The sequence below is a fragment of the Glandiceps talaboti genome, chromosome 2, assembly GCF_964340395.1.
Source record: "Glandiceps talaboti chromosome 2, keGlaTala1.1, whole genome shotgun sequence".
In the NCBI taxonomy this organism is placed as follows: Eukaryota; Metazoa; Hemichordata; class Enteropneusta; family Spengelidae; genus Glandiceps; species Glandiceps talaboti.
In genome coordinates this window covers 19,173,795-19,196,885 of record NC_135550.1, presented here as the reverse complement: position 1 = coordinate 19,196,885, position 23,091 = coordinate 19,173,795, and the positions used below count along the sequence as shown (strand labels likewise).

The following is a 23,091-nucleotide window of genomic DNA, read 5'->3' as shown; positions in this document are numbered from 1 at the left end:
AATCCCCTATACCTCCGTACTTTCACTGAGCTTCTATGAGCAGACTAAACCATCGTGCAGTGTTCGTTGCATATTTTGCGTTGTACAAACTTTACATATTACTCCTAACCAAGGTCAATGTGACAGCGGTTGATTTCTATATGTATAATCAAATTTGCACAACTCGAGATGACGTCATCAAACTTTTTGTTTTTGGATATCGAACAATTTGTGAATTTCCCGCAAGAATGAGCATTTATAAATTATATATGAAAAACCACATCCTACGGCATTTATTTGTTTGGCTACAATTACTCCCCAGATACGAAAAATATATTACCAGCGTACTGTACCTACAACAAAACAGGCTGAAGCAAACGGTTCTGGAAATTCTCCCAACACTTTAGAGTCGAGCCGTGGAGATCATTCTCGAAATTTTCTCAGTTTATACTATAAGCTTATTTCAGAATTGGTTTAGATATTAATAGTAACATTTCAATAGTATATTTCAGAACTGATATAGTTACTACTTGTGCTAAATAATATAAATAAAAATACTTCAATGGTATATTTCAGTATTAGGTTAGTTATTAGGTTAGTTATTAACAGGATGAATAATCCCATTATAACTGACATGATACAACACGCGTATTTTTTCTCTACTGATAGAGGTTAAAATGCATCTTTTGATTTTGACGTAGGAGTCACACCCCCCGTTTAACATTACAATGTTATCCATGTTGTTAGGACAAGAGATAGTATCAGGCGCCAATATAATTCACCTTTTTGTGTGTTACTTCTGTATAAGAAATCCAGGGTAGTTTTAGATTTTACGACGATACATTGCATGTACTGATAATTGGTGAATATTTATAAATTGTCTGTATTTCTAACAATATAGTGTACACAGTTGATATACATAAAGAGATAATGAAGTCAAGTGCGATCGTTCTGAATAGAAACATCATGAAAATCATCAAAGAGGCACGCCGGGCATAGGTTTTCAACACCGTGTCTTCAATCATATACACACTGCAGAGACCGTAGTTGGTGGGGGGGGGGGGTGTCTTCTTTGTTTTATTTGAAATGCACTATGCGGAATCGAATCATGGTTTACATAGATTACTTTACAGATGATGCACATCCAGGACGGCATGCGGGCATCTTAACAAATTTGAATTGATACCAGTGGGTTTAGGATAAAGGTGCACTGGAAATGAAATACTGCCTCTGAGTTTTGAGGAAAGAAAATTTTGTTCATGAGCTTTTTTTTTAAAAAACAATATATATTGGACTCGGACTTTTCGTTTCAGGATCTTCAGGGTATTCTTTCAATTTTTTTTTCACTCATGACAACAGCTACATATTTCCACGATGGTCAAATTTGTTATCGATTTGGCTGTTTTGTAATTTAGCTACTTGTTTGATTGCCGTTCACCAAGTACATGGAAATGTTCAACATAAATAAGGAAAGAAAAATATAACTGAAAATAGAGTTGAGCTGTGCACAGTATATGATATTACAAGAATGCATAATGCTATTGCTCGGGAGCAATGGTACAAGAAGTGTACGTTCTACTCTTGCCGTAAATAGGTCAGGTGTTTTTACGACGCGTGGTTTTACGAGGATGATAGCCTTCACTTTATTTCAGAGTGGTTCGATTAGAAGATGAATTTTCTGTGTCGCAATTATCCTAACCAGGCAAACTCTCTCTCTCCTACTACGGTATGAAGAACATAAGGATGGCCACATAGTGTTCTGAGACTCTTTAAATACGGTATATATACATTTAACACTCTGCAGTAACACCCACTCGTCTGTTATGCACTTTAAAAATAAAAAAAAGTGGAATTGAAACCGACATGAGTGATACGAGAAGAAATATGTTTAATGTGATGGTAACATTTCCAATAGCGGTCTGTGACAGCACACGTACAGTATTATTCCGATACATCATAAAAGTGCTCTTGTAGTCACAGTATGTATCTGCTGTTATCAATCATTTGTCCCTGGTCGATACTAGAGGTAATTTGTGCTGTGCTTTTGATGATGCCAAACTTCCTATCGAGGTCATAGGATATTGAAAAGGAAATGATTATTTTGACCCTGGGCCAATCCCTATAGCTTCCTTTGCTATCTAAAGTTTCTATTTCTCGTAAAACTTGAAATGTGCAACCATCATAGAGTGTGATATATATCATCACCCATAACAATAGCGTGGAGCGACGTCAACTAGAGCTAAATACCAACTATGTAATACATGTGTATACACAAACCCCTGAGTCTTCTTACCACTATACTACGTAACTAATAAAATATTCATATGCAATATAACATCGATAACCACAAATTTAATATTCCAGGGTGAACAGAGTCCTTGATTTCGCACCAACAACATATTGCCCGGTTTACATAATACATGGAGAAATCTAGGATTTTTTTTATCTTTTCACGTAATTTTGCATATGGGATAACTATTACTGTTATTTAAACTCAAACAATTCAGGGAGTTAAAATATTTTGGGTACTGTGATTGTCAGTTAAGTTTGCAACTATGAAAATCAACAACGAGCATAGACATTACTTGGCAAGTTTTAGCCTTTTATATAATATAATGATAGAAAAGACGCTGTGCTGGATATTCTTAACCTGGTCTTGCAATGTTAATGTCGTGTGACACGCGTAAGTGTTAAGTTTCCATGTGTCTCGTCTCCTCCCTCTCACAGTAAGGAGATGACACACACACACACACACACACACATACACACATACACACATACATACATACATACATACATACATACATACATACATACATACATACATACATACATACATACATACATACATACACACACACACACATACATGCGCGCGCACACACACACACACACACGTTTCTATTGCTGTATGTAATTTAGCATCACTTACTATTAAATATAGACATGTCTTTAATCTCTCTAGATTTCCATATTCCTTCAACGTTTGTTTTTTCTCGAAATTTCAAATACAGATTGTTCATCATGTAACTATGTTTATATACTATTACTAAGTACAGGTAGTATGCAAAGTATATGTTAATGAAGCAATTATTCCATCAGCAATTTCAATTTTAAATTCCAGGGAACTTTAACTTCACGTTTATGTCGTCTTTATTGCTGTTATCTCATCCAATTCCCATTTTAACTTGCTGTTGATCAGCACTGTCTCCGTAATTTTAGCCTGTCTTGTTGTTATTTGTGTTCTTTGATTATTGTATGTCAATCTTTGACCTGAGTGACTGAAAGCGATTTTCCATATATACACTGTGGACAATAAAGTTATTTCTATTCTATTCTATTTTATTCTATTCTATTCTATTCTATTCTATTCTATTCTATTCTATTCTATTCTATTCTATTCTAAAAACACACAATCGGAAACAAAGGGTCGTCAGATATGCAAATGATGTCGTCTGCCAAAAACAAACAAAACAAACAAACAAACAAACCAAACTGACTCTTCTTGACATACAGACAGGACACACGTCGCACAATCGCGACCTTTTTCCTGTGTTAAAAAAAAACATATCTTAAATGCATTTATGACAGACACGAGTGTCAGATATATTCAGATTTCCTGAGTAAACAATTGCCCACATATGACCTTTGCCTCAATTTTGGGCAACACGCGACGAAAGAATGTTTTGTGATATACTGTAACTGTCTAGCTGTGTTTTACAGCAAGGAAGTCATATCAGAATGTGTTCTATAAATAGGCAAAAGGTCACTTATTAGACTACACGGAGGTTTGTTTTTTTATTATACCCGAGGGATCATGAAGTTCTCACTTACGGCAACTGACGCATTACTACTCATAAACAATTAACTCGTTTCCATTTCTCTCCCCGTTTTCATTTTTTCTTTTTCTTTTGTATCGGAGTATATATATATCTTGTTGGTGTTCTTGCAAAAAAAAAATCTGACTACAGGATTCATGCACAAAATTACAATGTTTGAAATTGATATTAGGGGCCTATATCATTCTGTAGGCGTTTTATGCTATCCAAAGTGTACATTCATTGAAAGAAGTACGTGTATTGCAGATTCGTATGACAAAACATGTCAGTGAGTACGTATCCGTTAAAATATTTATCTTTCTGCAATCAATAATGTAGATACGCGGTTGAATTTCAATATCATCAACCGATGAAATGGTGAGAGACAGCCGGAGAGTCTTGTACACTGCCCACGTGCAATCGTGTTTTTCAGAGGCCCACACAACCTATACTGTCGAAAGGTCCATAGTGGACAGATCTCACAGGAATTATTGATCGTGGCCTACAACTAGGATAATACTGTCCGAAGCCTTGTTGTAAACAGGTAACAATGACAGATCATTAAGGATGTCTGCAGCGATTTATTCATAGACATCATGTTATTATCGGTATGCATGGCTGCACATTTACCATGATTTAGGGAACAATGGATGCAGTAGTACTACTTTACTAAGCATACATAATAGAAATGAATAACTGGCATGTTGTAAACACAAAATGTTGTTGTGTGTGTGTGTGTGATGCACACTCATGACACCGAGGTCATCGCTGATCGCATTACGGCAATATTCTGTTTGCACAGTTTGCTATCGTGTAGCAATTGTCAACAAATTAATATTGTGCAGAAGCCTCAGACCATTATAGATTCTCTATAGCGGTCTGAGAGCTCGAGAAAGCGTGGCAAAAAGAGGAGGGGGTAATCATCAGTACTGCATTTGCGATTATTTTATCATACTGTGACGTATCAACCACATGCCATTACGGTATTATTAAAACCCTGAGTTAATACGAGATCAAGTGTTTTCAATAGTGGAAAAAAAATAAATCACATGCATATACTATATACACTGTTTTTATCACTTGTAGAGTGGTACATGCAACAATACAAGGATATTTATAGGGTCACTTCTACTTCTAACTATAGGTTGCCAACAAATTACAACACAGTTATCCTGGTATACACTGAACGAGTCGCATTTATGACCAATGATATGCAGCGGTAGGGACGTCATCTCGTATTTGGTATAACTATATGTACCGACAGACGCTTTATAGTTGTACCACTGCGAACTGGAATTGCTCACACGAAAAGGACCAACAAGACACAACAAATAACACAATACGCCCCCCCCCCCTCCTGCATTCTCTAGAGTCAGACCATGGATGTAGTAGGGACATACTTCAAATGAACACCGGACTGTTATCCAATGTCGTACCGGACTGTTATCCAATGTCGTACCGGACTGTTATCCAATGTCGTAAATAACAATACTCTTTACGGCATGCACAGTCCGAATCCTCAGACTGTGCCGTAACGTACCCGCCTACTTCTTTCGTTGTTCCAGTAGAAATATTAAATACATGTATGCGCGAGCGCGAGCATTACTATTGCCATAGACCCTCGGTAGGTGGAGGGTCTGTGCTATTACCCGTGTGTGACTCGTCTTGACAATAACTCTGTCGATGGAAAAGCCGATATGACTTTAGCTAATCGACTCGGTACAAATGTAATTTTACCAAAACACTAGACTGTTTACAGTGACTGCGTTTTTAGTTCAGAGAAAAAAACACAGCAACAGCTACAGATAGTCTGTTTACATGTATTTTGTGTTGTGTCTTGCTCAGATACGAGTATAACTTTGGGTTTTGTACACTGCATGACTGTTCATCAATTTTAGAAATGAACTTCGGTAAAATCTAAACGGCAACTTATCACTGAACGCGGTCAGTTGACCAAGCGTGAAATTCATAATGTGATGTGATGAATTTAAATTGATTGATCTGTGAACTTGTGAATGAACAAGAATATTGACAAGATGATATTTGTCTCTCATGGCAAATGTTTATATCATTGTTTGTTTTCATTAATCTTCTGTAATCTTGTAAGGTGTCTACAGAGTAGGTTTCCATAGCAACATGATGCATGACACGGGTGCTAGATACTCTTGAGGGCTGCAGTTGGAGCTGGAGTGGGGCGCGCGCTGGATGGTTACTGTCGTACTACTAGTGTGACGTCACGCGAACGTTTTGACGTATTAGATTGTTTCCACTTTCGTCCGATAACAACACGGTTGGCAAAGAAATCCAACGCTAAAAGAGATATTAAATATAATTTAAAGGCGTAACTTACTTGGAGGACTGCATTCTATTTCGGTTTGGTTGTCGGTGGTGTTGGCAGCGATTCCGTCTGCATCACTGATCGTATACTCCCCTTCATCTGATAACGTTTTCCTGAGGAGCAACCCCTTCAGTTTGGACGGGCCCGGTGCTCTTGTCGACCCACCTGTTCCATTATCGACTTCTCGATTTCTTTGTCCTATTTTTAGACATTGTATTGAAAAGATGAAAGGCGAGAATCGACTTGGTACTGTAAACACACTTCTCGTTAAAAGGGAAACGTAAAGTTCGGATTTACGAAAAGCACGGAGAGTTACAAAAATGAGATCGTGTAACAGCGTCACGGTGTAGGCTTACCTACTGTGAGTCGCCATGAACAAAACGTAACCATGCTCAGCCTTGGAGCTAATCTTGCATAGTTAGTCAAAGTTACATTGCCTAATGAAATGTACTATTGTAATGAGTGGAAGTCCATTTCAAGCAAAGCGTACTATTAGCTTGTCATACACACACTTGTTTTTAAATTTTGTAATCATAAAAATGTACGTACACGAATCGTATAATGATCGTACCGGTACTTTGCTGGGTTATGCTACAATGATGGTGCGTGGCCGGCTGACGAGTAAAATTTGAGTCTACTCGTGGTAAAAAAAAATGTACATGTTTCTGTTCGTGCCTACAATACATGTACAACTAGACGTACAGTCTTGTCAGTTTGTTGGCCAGGCCGTTACATTGTAATTGTATGACCTCACACACTTCGCCGATTGTAACTCCATGTAATGTACAATGTACAAGTTCACACTGTAGCGACAGATGTGATTTATGGGACATTGTAAACAAGGGGAGTTGATTAAAAAAAATCAAAACACTTACCCTGGTTGAAGTAAGTCATTGCAGCAGACAGAAACAACATTAGTGAAATAAACAGTAATCTCCGAAGTATTGTAACAGATCGCACTGTACTCCGTAGGGCAGCCATGTTTTCCTGTATGCAGGGGCTCAGCGAAGGACGCGGGAAAGGAAGTCTAGTCGCTAGCTACGCACGTATAAAGTAAGTGAAGTCAGGTCACTTCACGCGGACGTAGTGATGATGGGGCCGTCTAGAGAGACTCGGCCCCGTTGTTGTAACTAGGAAAAGTATGGAATATCGGTACGTGTTCTCATTGCCAGAATCTCATCCGGACAGGAATCTCTGCCAAATAGCTCCCAGTTAGCGTATATTTGGTCTAAATATAACGTCCGTGTCCAAGTCAGGCACACAGCTGAGCTGAGTCAGGATTAACTAACTGTGAGGTACAGTGTACACACATACGTACACTGCAGTGGTGATCGTTGGTCCAAGTGTCACCGTACCAATATCAATATACATGTACTCGACTCACTGCAATGACGTCAACCATTGCACAGAACGTGCTTGCATAATCATCGCAGCCGACGCCGAACAATAGGAACAGCCAATGATGCGTTGTTGAGTGAAAAGCCGATTGTACAAATGAATAATAAAACTATCATTTGCAATAAATTCCGGGGAAAAAAGTGCCGTGTGCTGTACAACGATTCAAGCCTTCTAGAATGAAAACGCATTCACTTTTGAACTCTGCATAAGATAACTTTGGGTATTGCATGTATTGTGGCCCAAAACTGAAGTTCTATGTGATTTGTTCATTCTTTCCTGTCTACATCCCCAATATAAAACATACGGTAAACTTTTACGGTAAGAATTTTCAAAAAGCCAGAGGAAACACATGTGAAAAATATTTGACCTAAATTTTCCAGGTCGCGAAAAACAACAGTCTCGCATAAATTTACATAATTAACGATAATAATTAGATAATTAGCCTTTTTTAGACACACCTGTAGACCTGTAGACACACGACTCAAATTAAGAGCAAAACCACAAATACGTACTCACTGATTTCAAATTGTATTTAATAATAATAGTATTAAAGTCATATTTTTAACAGCAAATTCTTAACATCAGAGGTATTTTCTGACGATTTTATGGTATGTATTTTCAGGTACTCAACTCGGAATTTCAGGGGCCAGAAATGTCATTCTATATCAAGGTGAGTTTGCTCCTGTAGCGGCAATATATACATATACATGTATCCGTTGTTTTTTTAATGTTAAGACATGTTTCCTTCTATTTATATTCACTAATATTTTTTTTTAAATAAAAGGGTGTTTATTTTTTTTTATAACAATCACTCGTGAAAGCGGACCTAGAGCAAAACGTTCAAGACAAAAATTGCTCCGAGTAGGTAAACGCAGCATTCAGTTTTACACATATATTCACTACGGTTGGCGTCTGGTAAGAATATACCATTATACACCTAAAGAAGTGACAATTATGATACCAAAGTACTACTGAGAGATGTAAGGCTATGCATATCATTATTGCTGTTACTGGTGAAATGTAATTCCAGGGTGTGGTTAGACAGGGTGAAACCAAATTTGAACAGGCAGATATCTTTTATTTATTTATTTATTTATTTATTTATTTATTTATTTATTTATTTATTTATTTGTTTGTTTATTTGTTTGTTTGTTTGTTTGCGTTTATTTATATTTTTATTTATGTATTTATGCATTTATTTATACGTTCATTACTAGCTACCTACTATCGGTCTTAGGGCCTATTCATTTACGTATCTACTGCCTGTCTAGCTGTCTATCTATCTATCTATCTATCTATCTATCTATCTATCTATCTATCTATCTATCTATCTATCTATCTATCTATCTATCTATCTATCTATCTATCTATCTATCTATCTATCTATCTATCTATCTATCTATCTATCTATCTATCTATCTATCTACCCACCTACCTACCTACCTACTTACCTATTTGTAGATATCTCTATTTTAAGACTGATCGATTCCCAACAAGTGGATGATAACTTGTTCATAGTGCAGGTTATATAAGCGTACAAACACTTTTATCATTTATGACGCACACGTAAAACCATTCTGCCTTTACACCTCTATTTGTAAAACGGCCCACCACTGCTCAGATATTGCAACAAGTACCCGGAGGAAGACTTTGATCATTACAACTTGTTATCCAAATATTACACTTGTGTTACCCAAACTGTTCATTAGTTTGGTAGATCAAATGGTTTACACACAAGAAGTTCAAAGTTTTTAGCATTGACACCTGTGCCATCCTGTCAGTGTGCGATGGACGTTGAACTGCTTGTGTGTTTATATAAACTCATGTACTATCGTTACACTTTATTTGTTGAACCATCATTACCTGGAGAATCACCTGATTAGTAATGTCTAGCAAAATGCTTGTATAGGGCACATTGATAGTATGACACAGGTGTCATTATTTTCTGTTCGAAAAAAGAAACCGTCCTGACAGATCTCTCTTTTGTTTCAACTGTTTCTCTTTACTTATTGCTTGTTGTAGGTTATGCGTTTCCACTGTCTATGGTTATGCTAGCGAGTAAAAAGTATATATTTGCATAAAGCTGTGAAGAACTGTGAAGAAAGTCGTAGCCCCTGGAGCAAACAGCGTCTATGCTGATCACGCTCTGTTCACTTCAATTCAAGTATGACGTATACTGCAGGGTTAGTTACGTGGTCTTAGATAAATAGGTTATAGTACCTCTTACAATAGAATGTATGTAAGCACACAGACTGTTTGTAAACACATCATTCCATTGTTTTCTACACGAGGCAACTGTAACAGTATGTATGTATGTATGTATGTATGTATGTATGTATGTATGTATGTATGTATGTAGGTATGTATGTATGCATGTATGTATGTATGTATGTATGTATGTATGTATGTATGTATGTATGTATGTATGTATGTATGTATGTGTGTATGTGTGTATGTGTGTGTATGTATGTATGTATGTATGTATGTATGTATGTATGTATGTAATATGTATGTATGTATGTATGTATGTATGTATGTATGTATGTATGTATGCATGCTTGTTTGTTTGTTTGTTTGTTTGTTTGCATTTAAATATTTTCCTTTGCCAACTACATCATCTTTGTCTTGTCAAATTTCTTGGTCAGACTCTTGAAGCGTTGTGCAGATAGGCAACGGATATTTTTTGGGGGAATCAATTAATAAAACAGTGCCAAGTATAATCAAGAAAGGGTTGGTATATCATATATGGCTCGGCAATTTTCTGCGAAATCTTCATAAACTTTGTTTCTTAAATGTCAATAAAAGTTATTTGCGAAAAAGAAAAAATTTTCCATTTTGGTTTTGGATTTATGTTATGATTAATATTACAGACATTTTACTCTCAATGGGTAAGTTAGAAGGTCCGTTCTGATGTCATCTTGAAGTTGACTGTTGTACAGTAAGATCAATGTCTTTCAATACATAGACTCTATTCAAGTGTCTAACCCCATGTAATCACATGCAACCGTTCTTGTATGAGTGACCGTCTTAACGAAGTAACGAAGCGGAACTGGTGCGTTACACATAGTCGGTTTGGAACGTTATACATGGTGGACAAAATCTTGGTATGATCGTTACAGTTAAAGATTGTTATCAATTAGGCAGGCCACATCTTATCGGTAACTAGGCAATATCTTAAGTGTGCAAGTTTCAAATTTCATATCATTTCGCATTAATTGGTCAATAAAGAGGTATACGTATATCATGCATGATATAGCTATAGCTAAGAATTTTGCATTCCAACAATTAGCGTGTGCACGAACATATTTAAAGACTTTGCCCTGGCAGAAGGCATTCCCAGTTTACATCTGGTTATTAAGGTCTATCATGGCTGTCCGTCATGCCAGATTATTTGCAATCTGAGCAATAATTTAACGTGGACTGTTTGAATAACTAAATATGTTGAGATGAACCTTCCCACAACAAGCGTTGATTTACATGTAACAAGGAACTATGGGAAATTTTGATCGAAAATTCCATTTTTGGGCGTTGCAGTTAAAAGTTAAGCAAAATTTTCAAAAATGCTCATTTGATATTGTTTTTGATCAACGTATTAAACAATTATATGACTGCTTTGTAGACACGATTTCTAAAAATATGACAATTTTATCATTACTAATTTTTCATATCCATAATTTTTCAGATCCATATTTTTTTCGCATAATTACATTTTTTTTACAAAATGACAACAGAGATAATGTTTTATTCAACAGCCTGTAAACGTTTATTGCAGAATCTTGTTAACTTAATTTGTATCATTTTTTTCATTAGTCACATGACATAAACTTGAAATATACTATATGGACAACATGGATAGATTTGCGTGCGAGTCAGCTTTCCTACAGACACAGTTTGTATTCACTACCCTAGTTATATCAAATAACCAGGGAATGAATGTATTCCATAGTTAATATATTTTGTTTGTGTACATTATGCAATTTACGGATTTGTGTAAATTAACAATGTCAAAGAGTTAGCCGATACAGTCATTCTGTAGTTTCCCCTCTTGCTACAGATGACCTGTTTTAATTTGCGTACAATGTGTATTTACATTCTTGCTATAGTATAGTAGGCAATTGCCTGAACGCATCCCTTTAAGTGTTATGTACAGTGTAATAGAAGCCCTATCTCTTCACAACCCGCAATTTCGTCTGATTGATCAACTTCATCGCGTGAGGCGACGTCACTGCAATGAATACGAGATGAACTCTAGTTCTTAACAGACTATTTTTCAATCGTGCAAGTAGGATGAACTTGTTACATCTGGATTATATGGTACTACAAATGCATAACACACACACACACACACATATATATATATATTCAGGGGACGTGGGTTCGAATCCTACAAGTGTCACCTTTCTTTCCTCAATTTGTTTTAATTTGTACTTAATTTGAGCGAGTTTCATTTGTTTTTAAATTATATGGTATTTTATACACAGACACACAGACACACGCACATACTCACACACATATACGCACACATTATATAATTATATATATATATATATATACAGAATGTATATATATATATATATATATATATATATATATATATATATATATATATATATATATATATATATATATATATATATATATATATATATATATATATATATATATATATATATGCCTTTTTATAGTACATGTTTCCAAAGAGTGAATTGATAATTTTTTGCGTTTACCACATCTACTTAAGTTCAATACAGACCATTTCTTGAACACCCAGGTCTACCCCAATTCATACAACTCCATACAGTATTATATATACTACACACACGTTGCTATCGATGAACGAGCTGTGAGAAGCACTCGACTACGATATAAATTTTCAATCTCTGGTTTTGCAAGAGATACTTTAACAGTATTTTCGTCTTTTTTTGTTTTATAGTCCATTGACTCTATGAACCAGATTAATGTGTTACACTTAAATACTCAAACAGACCCTTGAGTGATGTAGGTAGCAGCAATAAGCAATAATATATGTTTAACCGGGTTTTCATGACAGCACTGTAGGGATTCTTTATGGAGGACACATTACACAATTATTGCGACCTGCTGATCAGTTCACATAAATTCTTATTAGATTCGCATTCATATAGACATTCATCTCGGATTACAACCAACTCCGCAAATTTTCTATGAAGAATGAATGGGTGAAAATATTGTGCAAGGCCGGTCCGATATATTCAAATTCAGGGTATTCATCAATGCAAGAAAGAGGGAAGTTTTATGTTGACAGTTCAATCCAAAATAACCTAGAATCATGAGAATACGTTCGAGGTAATCATATTGATTGTCGTGTGCTTTCATTGACACATTTTGCTTCGTCAGAATAACTACTATTCGTGCCCTGGTTATGACAATTTGAATGTCATTATAAACATCAAAGCGAGACAAGAAAAGTCAAACCCATTTTCGGTTAAAATCAAGGTAAAATGTTTGGTCTCCGCGTACAAATATGTTAAAAAAGAGGCCAGTTGAGAATCCAATATGGCCACCAAGTACGATATTAATTCAATGGGAAAATAAAAGCTTGTCGATTTCCTTGAAAACAAGACGGTGAACCCCCAAATCATTTCAAAAGGATCAGAATTTTTGTTTCTATAGCAACTTTCTGAGCTTTGATATTACAGATAAATTGGTGCCATTCTACCTTAATACTACAGCGGCAATCGAGGTTTCGGCTTACTATGCTAGACACAAACTAAAACTACTGTTATTCGATGTGGTGAAAAATGTCATTGTCAAGTAGATGGTAGCGGTGACTCTATCGTGCGGATAATCAGCGTGTAATAACGTATTGCCACTTGAGAAAATGTATAGCTCTTAAAAATGCAGAGATATACAGAGAGCATAATTAAACCAACGTCAATTCAATAACTTAATTATATCAACGTGTCGCAGAAATATTTATAGTGTGTGAATATCTTAGCAGAAATCTCCTTTGCCACTGTCGTATGACTCTGGATACATATTGAATAGGTTTTATGTATTCTTATTGTAACCTTACATATGCCCTGGATCTTCCACCTGAATGAATAGAAATATACGTGATAAATAATAGTTTATGTCACACGGAAGAACAGTCAAACCCTTTCATGTGATTTTAGTACCTACACTGAGTCAGACGTAGAATTAACGATTCCTCCGTGTCATTACATTAAAACAGTCTAAGACCACAAATCTCACTAACTGTATCCAATGTCCAAGTTGCTTAGCGACGCTTCGCTCATTCAATTCAATTCATTCATTCATTCATTCATTCATTCATTCATTCATTCATTCATTCATTCATTCATTCATTCATTCATTCATTCATTCATTCATTCATTCATTCATTCGTTTGTTCGTTCGTTCGTTCGATCGTTCGTTCGTTCGTTCTAATAATCGACACTGGGGGAAGGTTGTTATTACGTTACACAAGTTGACAGCTTATAGTCTATAGAACCCTGTGAATGTGTTGTACTCAAACAGCATTAGATAATACCTCATAATGTAAAGAAAAGGTTGGTTTTCAGGAGTACTCTGTTTAAGATAAGATTGCAGTGTTCTCCATGAAGTTATTCATTCGTATCATAAGTGTACTACACGTAAGCAAAACTACTTTACCCATGTGAAAGAACGCAATTTTAAAGTGCATGTGCGTTTTCGTTTTGGTTCACTGCTTAACCGAATCATACAACCGGCTATAGGAAACACTTCGGATTCCCTATAAGATGTGTGGTGCAGTTTTATTGAAAAAAATAAAGTGAAGAATCGCCATTATTCGTGTAGTCAAGTATTACATTTGTAACTCTTCGTGTATCAAGACTTATTATGTTGTTGTTATTTTTCTAATCTACATACAGATGATTTGGCGCGAAAACAGTAAAACAAACACAAACAAAATAAACGTTAACAAACAAATCTTGACTTGAGTGTCACTATTGCTCCACATAGGTTACAGTCCTATGAGCTGTGTAAGATGTTATGTTTGAAGCGAGAGTATGATGAAGGGACGGTTTTTAACGTGACAGGAGGGTGGTGAGACGGACAGTCACGCCGATCTAGATATCTAGCGCCACACACACATTCACATTCAATTTTGGTAGATAAATAGACGACTACATAATGTTTGTATGAACAGTGAATACTCTTGAAATGGTTGAAATGTTTCAGTGGGCTTGGGGAACGTTTCGCGTAAATGATTTCAAATGCCAAAGAGTCTACTACGTGAAATATAATAATTGAATAGCTGATGGAGCAATTTGGCAATTGTACCAATCATAATATTCCTGATTTTTATTCTACATTCCGATTATTGACTTATCTGGTTATTTAGCATATCGACAAATCGAATTCTTTCCGAATTTAGCACTTCCTAATAGAATAATCAGATGTGTTGTAAACATTTTAAGGACAGCATAGAAATCGATTGCACTCCGTGATACCGACAAATCAATCTATTGACGCAACGACAGTGTGAACTATGTAAATACTCGATCAATAGTTATGAGCTTAAAAAACTGAAGTATGTTGCACTCCGGTTTGCAATCATTACGATCAACCGTGGTACCAACTCTTGTTTTCCGTCAATCATATCATCATGTCTCTGGTTGTTTAAGTCAGGTTCCGTCACTTCGAGTTGACAGGGACACGTCGAAATAATAATAATAATAATGTTGGTTTTTATATAGCGCTTTGCCACTCTGTGCTTAAGGCGTTTTACAATTATTACCCCTGGCATGGATCTATAGCGGCACAACGGCCCTTTATACTTCCTCAACTCCCTGGGGAGCACAATCCATTGCAGCCTTTATAAGCGCATAGGATTAAGTCATTCACATTGCAACCTCTATCCTACCAGGTCCCCAATTATAAAGGTGATGGCTTATCTCACAATTAATACAATCAAAGTAAATTTACATTGTACTGGGTCATCATTTTTACGCAAATGTAAGCAAAAAGAAAAACGAATGAATGAGAAAAAGAAAAAAAAACATCGGTAGTAAACTTATCCAATCACAAGCAGAAGTTTTATGTCTGTGTTCTTTACGTAAATAATAACAGTGGTTGTCCGAGTCTGAACATATCCTAACAAAATCATAAATGTTCATGTGTGCATGGAAAATTATTTTTTGAAGATAGATTATTATAATTGATAAATCACGCCGGTGACGTTGTAGGCTTGTTTTAAACCAAAATATGGAAGTTCTTACGTTGTATGTGCTTCACCTTTATTGTAAGTTTCATAGCATTGTCTTTTGCATGATTACTCTGGACTAGAAATCAAAACGAGGTTCCCGTAAGGTTAAAGTATGACGATACTACTCTATGATAAAGCAACTAAAATTAGATTTACTGGACGTGATGAGGAGAATAGTCATATTACTCTTTCAACTTGTCTCCCACCAAAGGTCAGGTGTGCCATAAGAGTAATCAAAATGTACTCAATCTTAGTTGGTGTGTAGAACATTTCGTAGCATGCTTCATTGGCGACATTACGGTCCATTAAATGTCATGTAATGGCACCTAGATTTACCGGAGGAGCGGTAATGATGTGATGCTATAAAATGTCAAGAATAAATGTTCAAATCAAAAGAACACTGTTCATGTATTTATTGTTTTACTGAAAGCTTTTCATGTACTTATGTCTCCAGGGTCGTCGACCCAGCGGCATGCCGGTTTTAACATTATAGCTGCTCGCTGTTATTTAACTGCAGAATAATCCTGAACTTTCTCCCATTGTAGGCGAGTAAGCACTTAGAAGTTATGAATATTCATTGTTCACCCATTGTATATGAATTTCTATTTATTACCATTAGGTAATGTGACCACATCAAAAATCACCAAATGAGGCTCAACTTGGTGTTTCTATGAAATCATGCATAGTATATAGGAGATGTAAAATCATAAAACGATTTTCCAGAAACCAAGGTTTACTCTTTTTCCTGGAGTGGCGCCATGTCGCTCCCCTCGCGAACTATTGCAATAAAAAATATAATTTCTTGAACATGGGCAATGTCAGACGATTTGGTGCTATAGTACCTTTTTTCACTAAAGTAATGTCGTCATTACACGAAACACGTCTGAAAACATGATAGTACAGGGTAGGGCGTGGCTTTGTAACTGACAGGAGATTAAATTAAATTAACAACGAATCAGAAACTTCCTATATGTGACGCAAGCATAAGAAAGTGCCATGAACGTGTGCAAAGTTTGACCAATAGATTTAATTTAGATTACACGAAAAGTGTATTGGGCGAGTTGATAACAACTTGACAATTTGTTTTTTTAGAGTCACGGCGGTATTCTTCTTAATTTATACCCCGTAGCTGTCAAAATGTTGACACAGTGTTTTCAAGCGGTGTCTACTGTATACTTTTACACACTATGGAATCTTGGAGTTTATACAAGGGAACGAACAGAATTACAGAATTGTAATGGCAGGGGACCTGAGGAGAAAATATTTTGGTCAATTTTATTTTGCAGATTTCCGTTCGCGCTTGCAAAAAAGATTCGTGCTCCGTTCTCTCGAAATGAGTAAAGAATTTTCGTACCACTTCTCATCGACTGCTAAGCACAGATTTCTACACGTACAATTGTGCGGTACTCCTCCCCCACTTGTTGCAGGTGTACAATTGTTTGTTACACACGTATCTACATTTACAATCGACATCAGAATACATATGACGTATTTCTTTACATTATAGATGTGACTTTTGCAAGGAGAAATCTGAAATCTTTTATGATTAGCCTTAACCTATACATGTACTTGGAGATACTTAGCCAGCAGAGACTTTGCCTTCTACCTTTATTTTGTGGGTTTTTTTGTTAAGAGGGGGGGGGGGGAACAACATCACCACGATGGTTGCTGGTGGGGAGGGTGTGGTTTGGTTTAAAGAGTCATACACCAAGAGCTGTTAAGACCACCCTTCGCACCCCTATATTTTCTCGTACCACGCCCCTCCATTTTCTCCTCCTTCTTCTCGTTCCTTACATAAACATTACGGGCTTCATGGGCAACCATCAGCAATATAAGCAAAATGGAGAACAAGTTGGGTCTTATATCTCACATAGAAGAGTTGTCATAAGTGACACTTTTATTTATTTATTTATTTAATTATGTCTTTCATATATAATCAGTTCAGTGATCCATGTTGTGCAAGACCTATTTCTGACTGGAATACAGTGGAAACCACGAGACGACTTGAATAGTCGAGGGGAAAGGGGCAAAATCTGACAGCTTACTGTCCCCGACGAGATAGGATACTGCCCGAGACAAAACGAGACCACCGAAGATGAAACTAAGGCTATCACAAGTCGATATCAAAATGCTCCCATGAAACCCCTTCCTAACCAGATTAAGTGTCATGTATATAATATAAATGTTCAAACAGTCATCACAGTATTTTGTACGCCATCATGGTTTGTTCTTAAAAGAAATTACAAAATTGTGAGAATACATACAGCTGTTGTTAGGCAAAATTAATAAATGTTTTTGTTTCCGATAACACGACTTCAGAAAATAGGGTGGGTAGGTTGGAATTATAGTTTACTTTGTTTACAAATTACTTCGACCCCAACTTAAGATACTCGTCGGTCGACCGGTCATAATACTTCCGTGAGAGTTTGATGTTAAAAAGAGTTTGGTGTAAAAGACGTAAATGAAGACAATTATAAATTAAGTAGACAACCACATTATGCTGACTCTACTGATACAGACTAAAAAGACATGGTTCTTTCTGGAATCAATCTGATTAAAATCCGATGTAGATGTCGGCTAATCGTTCATTGCTATTTTACCTTCGTTATTTTGCCTGAATTGACCTTGGTACATATGTTTACATTTTTTAGCCTGATCGCCTCCTGAAAATAACATAGTAAAATAGCAATGAACGATTAGCCGACATCTACATCGGATTTTAATCAGATTGTTTCTGGAATATACTTTTTAAAGTGACCATATATGAGGCAAAGACATGAAGGTGTACACGGAAATAGAAGTAAATTTAATATTACTATAATTTTACCTTTTGCATGCAAAACAATGTTTAGGGTTGGAGGCTTAAACTAGAGTCGGTCGGGTTATCGGAACACACTGGTTTTTTTTATTTGGCCTTATATACGCTTAGTCAATCTTCTTGAACTTCCACGACTCCTCAGATTCTATTCATTTGCTGCAATGCATTATATGTAAAAAGAAGGCACAATCATTTCACTATCAACTTCTGTTGTCATAAGGCTATACATGTAATGAATGCTTCATATCATCATATTAATCGAGGTAGCAAAGATGTAAAATACATTTGCGGCTTTATAAATCTCAGGATGTGAAATTTGGTGAAGACGATCTGGACAGGATACATTTTCAACGGGCAATTCGTATGTGAATCAGACAATCCACATTATCTTATTTATCCGATTAATTCGGTGATTGTAACACTTATCTCAAGTGGAGAAACCCGCCATAAGGTCGTCGATGACGTTGGTTGAGACCACAGACAAGCTAATCGTGATGTATTAACCAAACTAAATTGAACAACTGTATCAGCTTCATGTCATTCGTTATTACGATTCACATCGTCGTTAGTGTTACTCATAGCTTTCGTCCAAATCATTTCCGCCTTCTCATATTTATAGCCTTGGATCCATGGATTATCGTGTTTCTTTAATATTGAAATAATTGACCACTTCGTGTATATTGATATCGTTTGCCAATAAAACACAATATTTTTTTTTAAATTCCTGTATCATATTTCACTTTGATTATTGACTTCAAGAGTTTATACTATGAACAGCTGGCGTTTAGAATTTACGGAAACACTGTTTCCTATTTACCGTAAGGGAAGGTTATGATTTTTGTCTGTCTGTCTGTCTGTCTGTCTGTCTGTCTGTAAGATATTTGAAAAAACTACTGAACAAATTATAATGAAACTTGCTACGTATCTTTCTTATGGTAATCCCAAGAACTGAATAGGTTTCGATAAGCACCTTTGAATATTAATGAGTTATTTGTATAATTAACGGTTTTCAGTAATTAGTCTATATCTTAAGAACACAAGCTTTAAATTCCATATAATTTGGATCATATATTGATGATACCAAAGTCCATGCATCCTGTATTCCCGTAAAACTTGTTGGTGTAGCTTTAAGTTGTTATGACTCATTTGCATAACTAATTATTTTCGGTAATTAGACCATATCTTAATACATGACAATTTTAGGCATATATTTTTATTTCTTTAAATTAAATATATACATACACATGCACACATACACAATCACACACACACACACATATATAAATATCTATAAATTTATACCGATAGGTATGTGCTATGATGCTGTTTTTATTGTCTTCTGTATATGGTATCAAGTTCTAATATTTGTATCAATTAGCAAAGTCCTCATTAAATACAAAAGGTACATCAGCAAGCTATATAATGTATTTGTGCTTTGTCAGTATCAATGTATGTACCAAGATATAATAAATTTGCAGATTGCATTCAACATATATTGCCTAATGGTAAATAATCATTGATTATGCAAATTTCTCACTGAAATCAAAAGCCACACTAACAAGTTTTATAGCATACATGTGGTGTCATCATCAACGTATGTGTCAAATTATATGAATTTTGTAGTTTACATTCTAAAGATATTGCCCAATTACCAAAAAAAATCACCAATTATACCATTGATGCATTTAAAATTATAAGCTATATTGGTAAGCTTTATATTGTATGTGTACTTTGTAATTATCAATGCATGTAGAAAGTTATATGAAATGTCAAGTCTGCATTCTTACAATATTGCCAAACTGCCTATATTTATTAATTATTCATATTACTCATTAAAATCAAAAGCTACACAGAAAACTTTACAGTACGCATGCAATTTATTATTGTTGGCATATGTACCAACTTATTTGAAATTCGAAGCTTGCATTTTTAAGATATTGCATAAATACCAGAAATAATTAATTATGCAAACTACTCATTGATACTAAAATCTTGTCATAAGCATAAGGAAGATGTACAGCAAGTTTCATGAAAAATGGTGAAGTGGTTTTGAGATATCATATCCACAGAGACAGACAGACACAGCCATACATTCAGACACAGACAGACATACGCATTACATAGCCTTCCCTTACGGAGTGTAAAAAAAGAGAACCTAACTGTAGAAGTGTATTAGTGATATTAAAAAGAGACCCTAGACATACAGGTATATTTGTGGTAATTTTCATATTGCCTAAAACCTGGGCATACCAACTTCTACATGTAATTCTGGTGGCGACTTCCTGGATGTAAAAGATGTCAGACACACTGTGCTTTGTAAGTTGATAATCACTATAATCATGTATATTGTTAGTTTCGTGTATCATGGTTGGATCATACAAGTAGATGTAAATTTTTTTGCTGAACTTTAATGTCATTTTTTGTATCCTTTTGTATGAACATCAGTGTTTTAGTCTTCAGTTGTGTATATTTTTGCAAATAAAATTATGTTTTTGTCTCTTTGGTGAAGCTAAAGAAAATTTTCTGATGAAGACAATAAAGTTATATTGAACTGAACTGAAGTGAAATGTTCAGAGTTAGTGACCATTAACCACTACATTTACTACATGATTTCTTCTTCAATAATTCAGCAAGACTCTAATCTAACCTAAACCCTTCTTCAACTCTGCTCTATAATTTGACAACAATTTCCCTTTTTTAAAACTTAGAGATGCTGTAGAGTCTCTTTCAGTCAAATCAATTTAGGAAATGGATGCCGTGCATAAAGTCCAATTAGGTAGAAATCCTCAATATATTAAAGTAGGTGATTATCCTTTGAGTGTTCCACCAAAATGTCTGCCGAATTGTTTGCAATTTGGAAATGTATGCAAAGGTTGGTATGATGTGACATAGTTACTTTGATGGCAAAAAGTACAACTACTCTGCTGTGACATCAACGAAGAAAAACTCCTCTTATCTTGATGCATTTTGTAATTTTGCACAATTTTTTTTTTTAAAAGTATATTTGTTGCTACATATTAGCTACGTTGGGCAAGGCCTTTTAGATTTTATTTAAAATAAATACAATGTATTTTAAAGATTAGATTTGCATCTGCTTACAGCGTGTCCTCTTAAATAATCTGGTCGTGGCAATTTGTAGTTTAGCCTTATTTGATTACTTTTACACACACAATCTGGAATCCCTCACTTTAAGTTTCCTTTCATCTAAATAATTTTTACTGACTCTTTGTATACACTATTTTCTACTCTTTCATTCCTATTCCTTCTTCGATTCTTGTTTCTTTTTCATTATTTATCTAAAAGAATTTCATTACTAGGTGTAAATATTACAGACATAATATATTACCGATATTCATCGCTATGTGGGTGGTTTGTCAAACACAGACTGTATGCTTACACCTACAATGCTACTGCTTACAGTCCCATTATAACAGTGAGGGGGAAATCATAGCTTTCATATTTTTCGACTATTATTTTCATATATAGTCATTTTCACAGCAAAATGTTGATAACAAGCAAACGTTTGATAAGAAGTCATCGTAGACGACACAGACACTTACACAGTCCCTTTAAACACTTTACTTCTACTTGACGTTAAAGGTGACGTGATTTCAAAGAAATCAGTGACAACAATTAAATGCTAAAAAGTGGCTGTGATGCCTGGATTTTGATGAGAGTCAAGGTCAAAGGGCAAGGTCTCAAAAGTAAGTTTACACCAAATAATATGGGGGATAGACACTTGAATGGAGTCTGTATAAAAAAAGATATGAGCACCGAAAGTAATAGAGGAGTACATGTGTCTCTTGTTCTGCATTACCTTTAGACATGATTATAAAAGAAATTGGCCACACCTAAATGCTGCAGACTGTCTGCTGTATGCAGGAAATAGTTTGATTTTGATAATAGAATTTGAAGGTCGAGGTCAAAGTCTTAAAAGTAAGCCTGTACCTGATAATATGGGGGTGGACACTTGAATGGAGTCTGTATGTATTACAGTTTTTGAGCTATGCTGTAAATATTGATTTTTAACTACTAATATTGCTGTCATGCGGTCTAATTTGCATATGTTGCTAAACAAAATGACTGCATATGTCCCATATGGCATGTCACCTTTGTGCATGATTTAAAAGAAATTGGCTATTGCATATCTGAGTAAGCACGGTTGTACAGAACCCATTGCAATAGTCCCTGAAGGTGGGGGTGGGGGACTAAAAATTATTTATTGAGACTTATTCTATAACTGCTATGCAAACTGAAGCAAAATATTGCTTAACAAAACTGAAAATTTGTTATTATTTTGGGCAAGAGAGTGATTATTGAAAGGAGTGCCTTTAGTAGTGAAAGTGGGAACTGTTCTGTATTTAAATTATCATGTAAGTTTCGATCGGTGTTTCAGTTCTCTTTTTATACTCAACCTTGCCATGTTCATAATTCCACTCATGCTTGGTAAACATTACCATAGAAGCCATGTATTTATCAAATCCTTCGTTGGAAGCCAATATAGTGAATG

General features: G+C 35.5%; 1 protein-coding gene across 1 annotated transcript in view; it reads right to left on the bottom strand.

Annotated features, from left to right (window-relative positions):
- The window catches only part of LOC144447700 (sodium/potassium/calcium exchanger 4-like), a 35,434-nt gene extending 27,972 nt beyond the window's left edge, over positions 1–7,462 (bottom strand). Inside the window, exons 1-2 of the mRNA XM_078137782.1 lie at positions 7,011–7,462; positions 6,148–6,333 (exon numbers count right to left, since the gene is read on the bottom strand). Coding sequence (XP_077993908.1) covers positions 6,148–6,333; positions 7,011–7,116 — 292 coding nt within the window. The 5' untranslated portion in view covers positions 7,117–7,462. The remainder of the gene's footprint in view (positions 1–6,147; positions 6,334–7,010) is intronic.
- Positions 7,463–23,091: the final 15,629 nt, after the last annotated feature.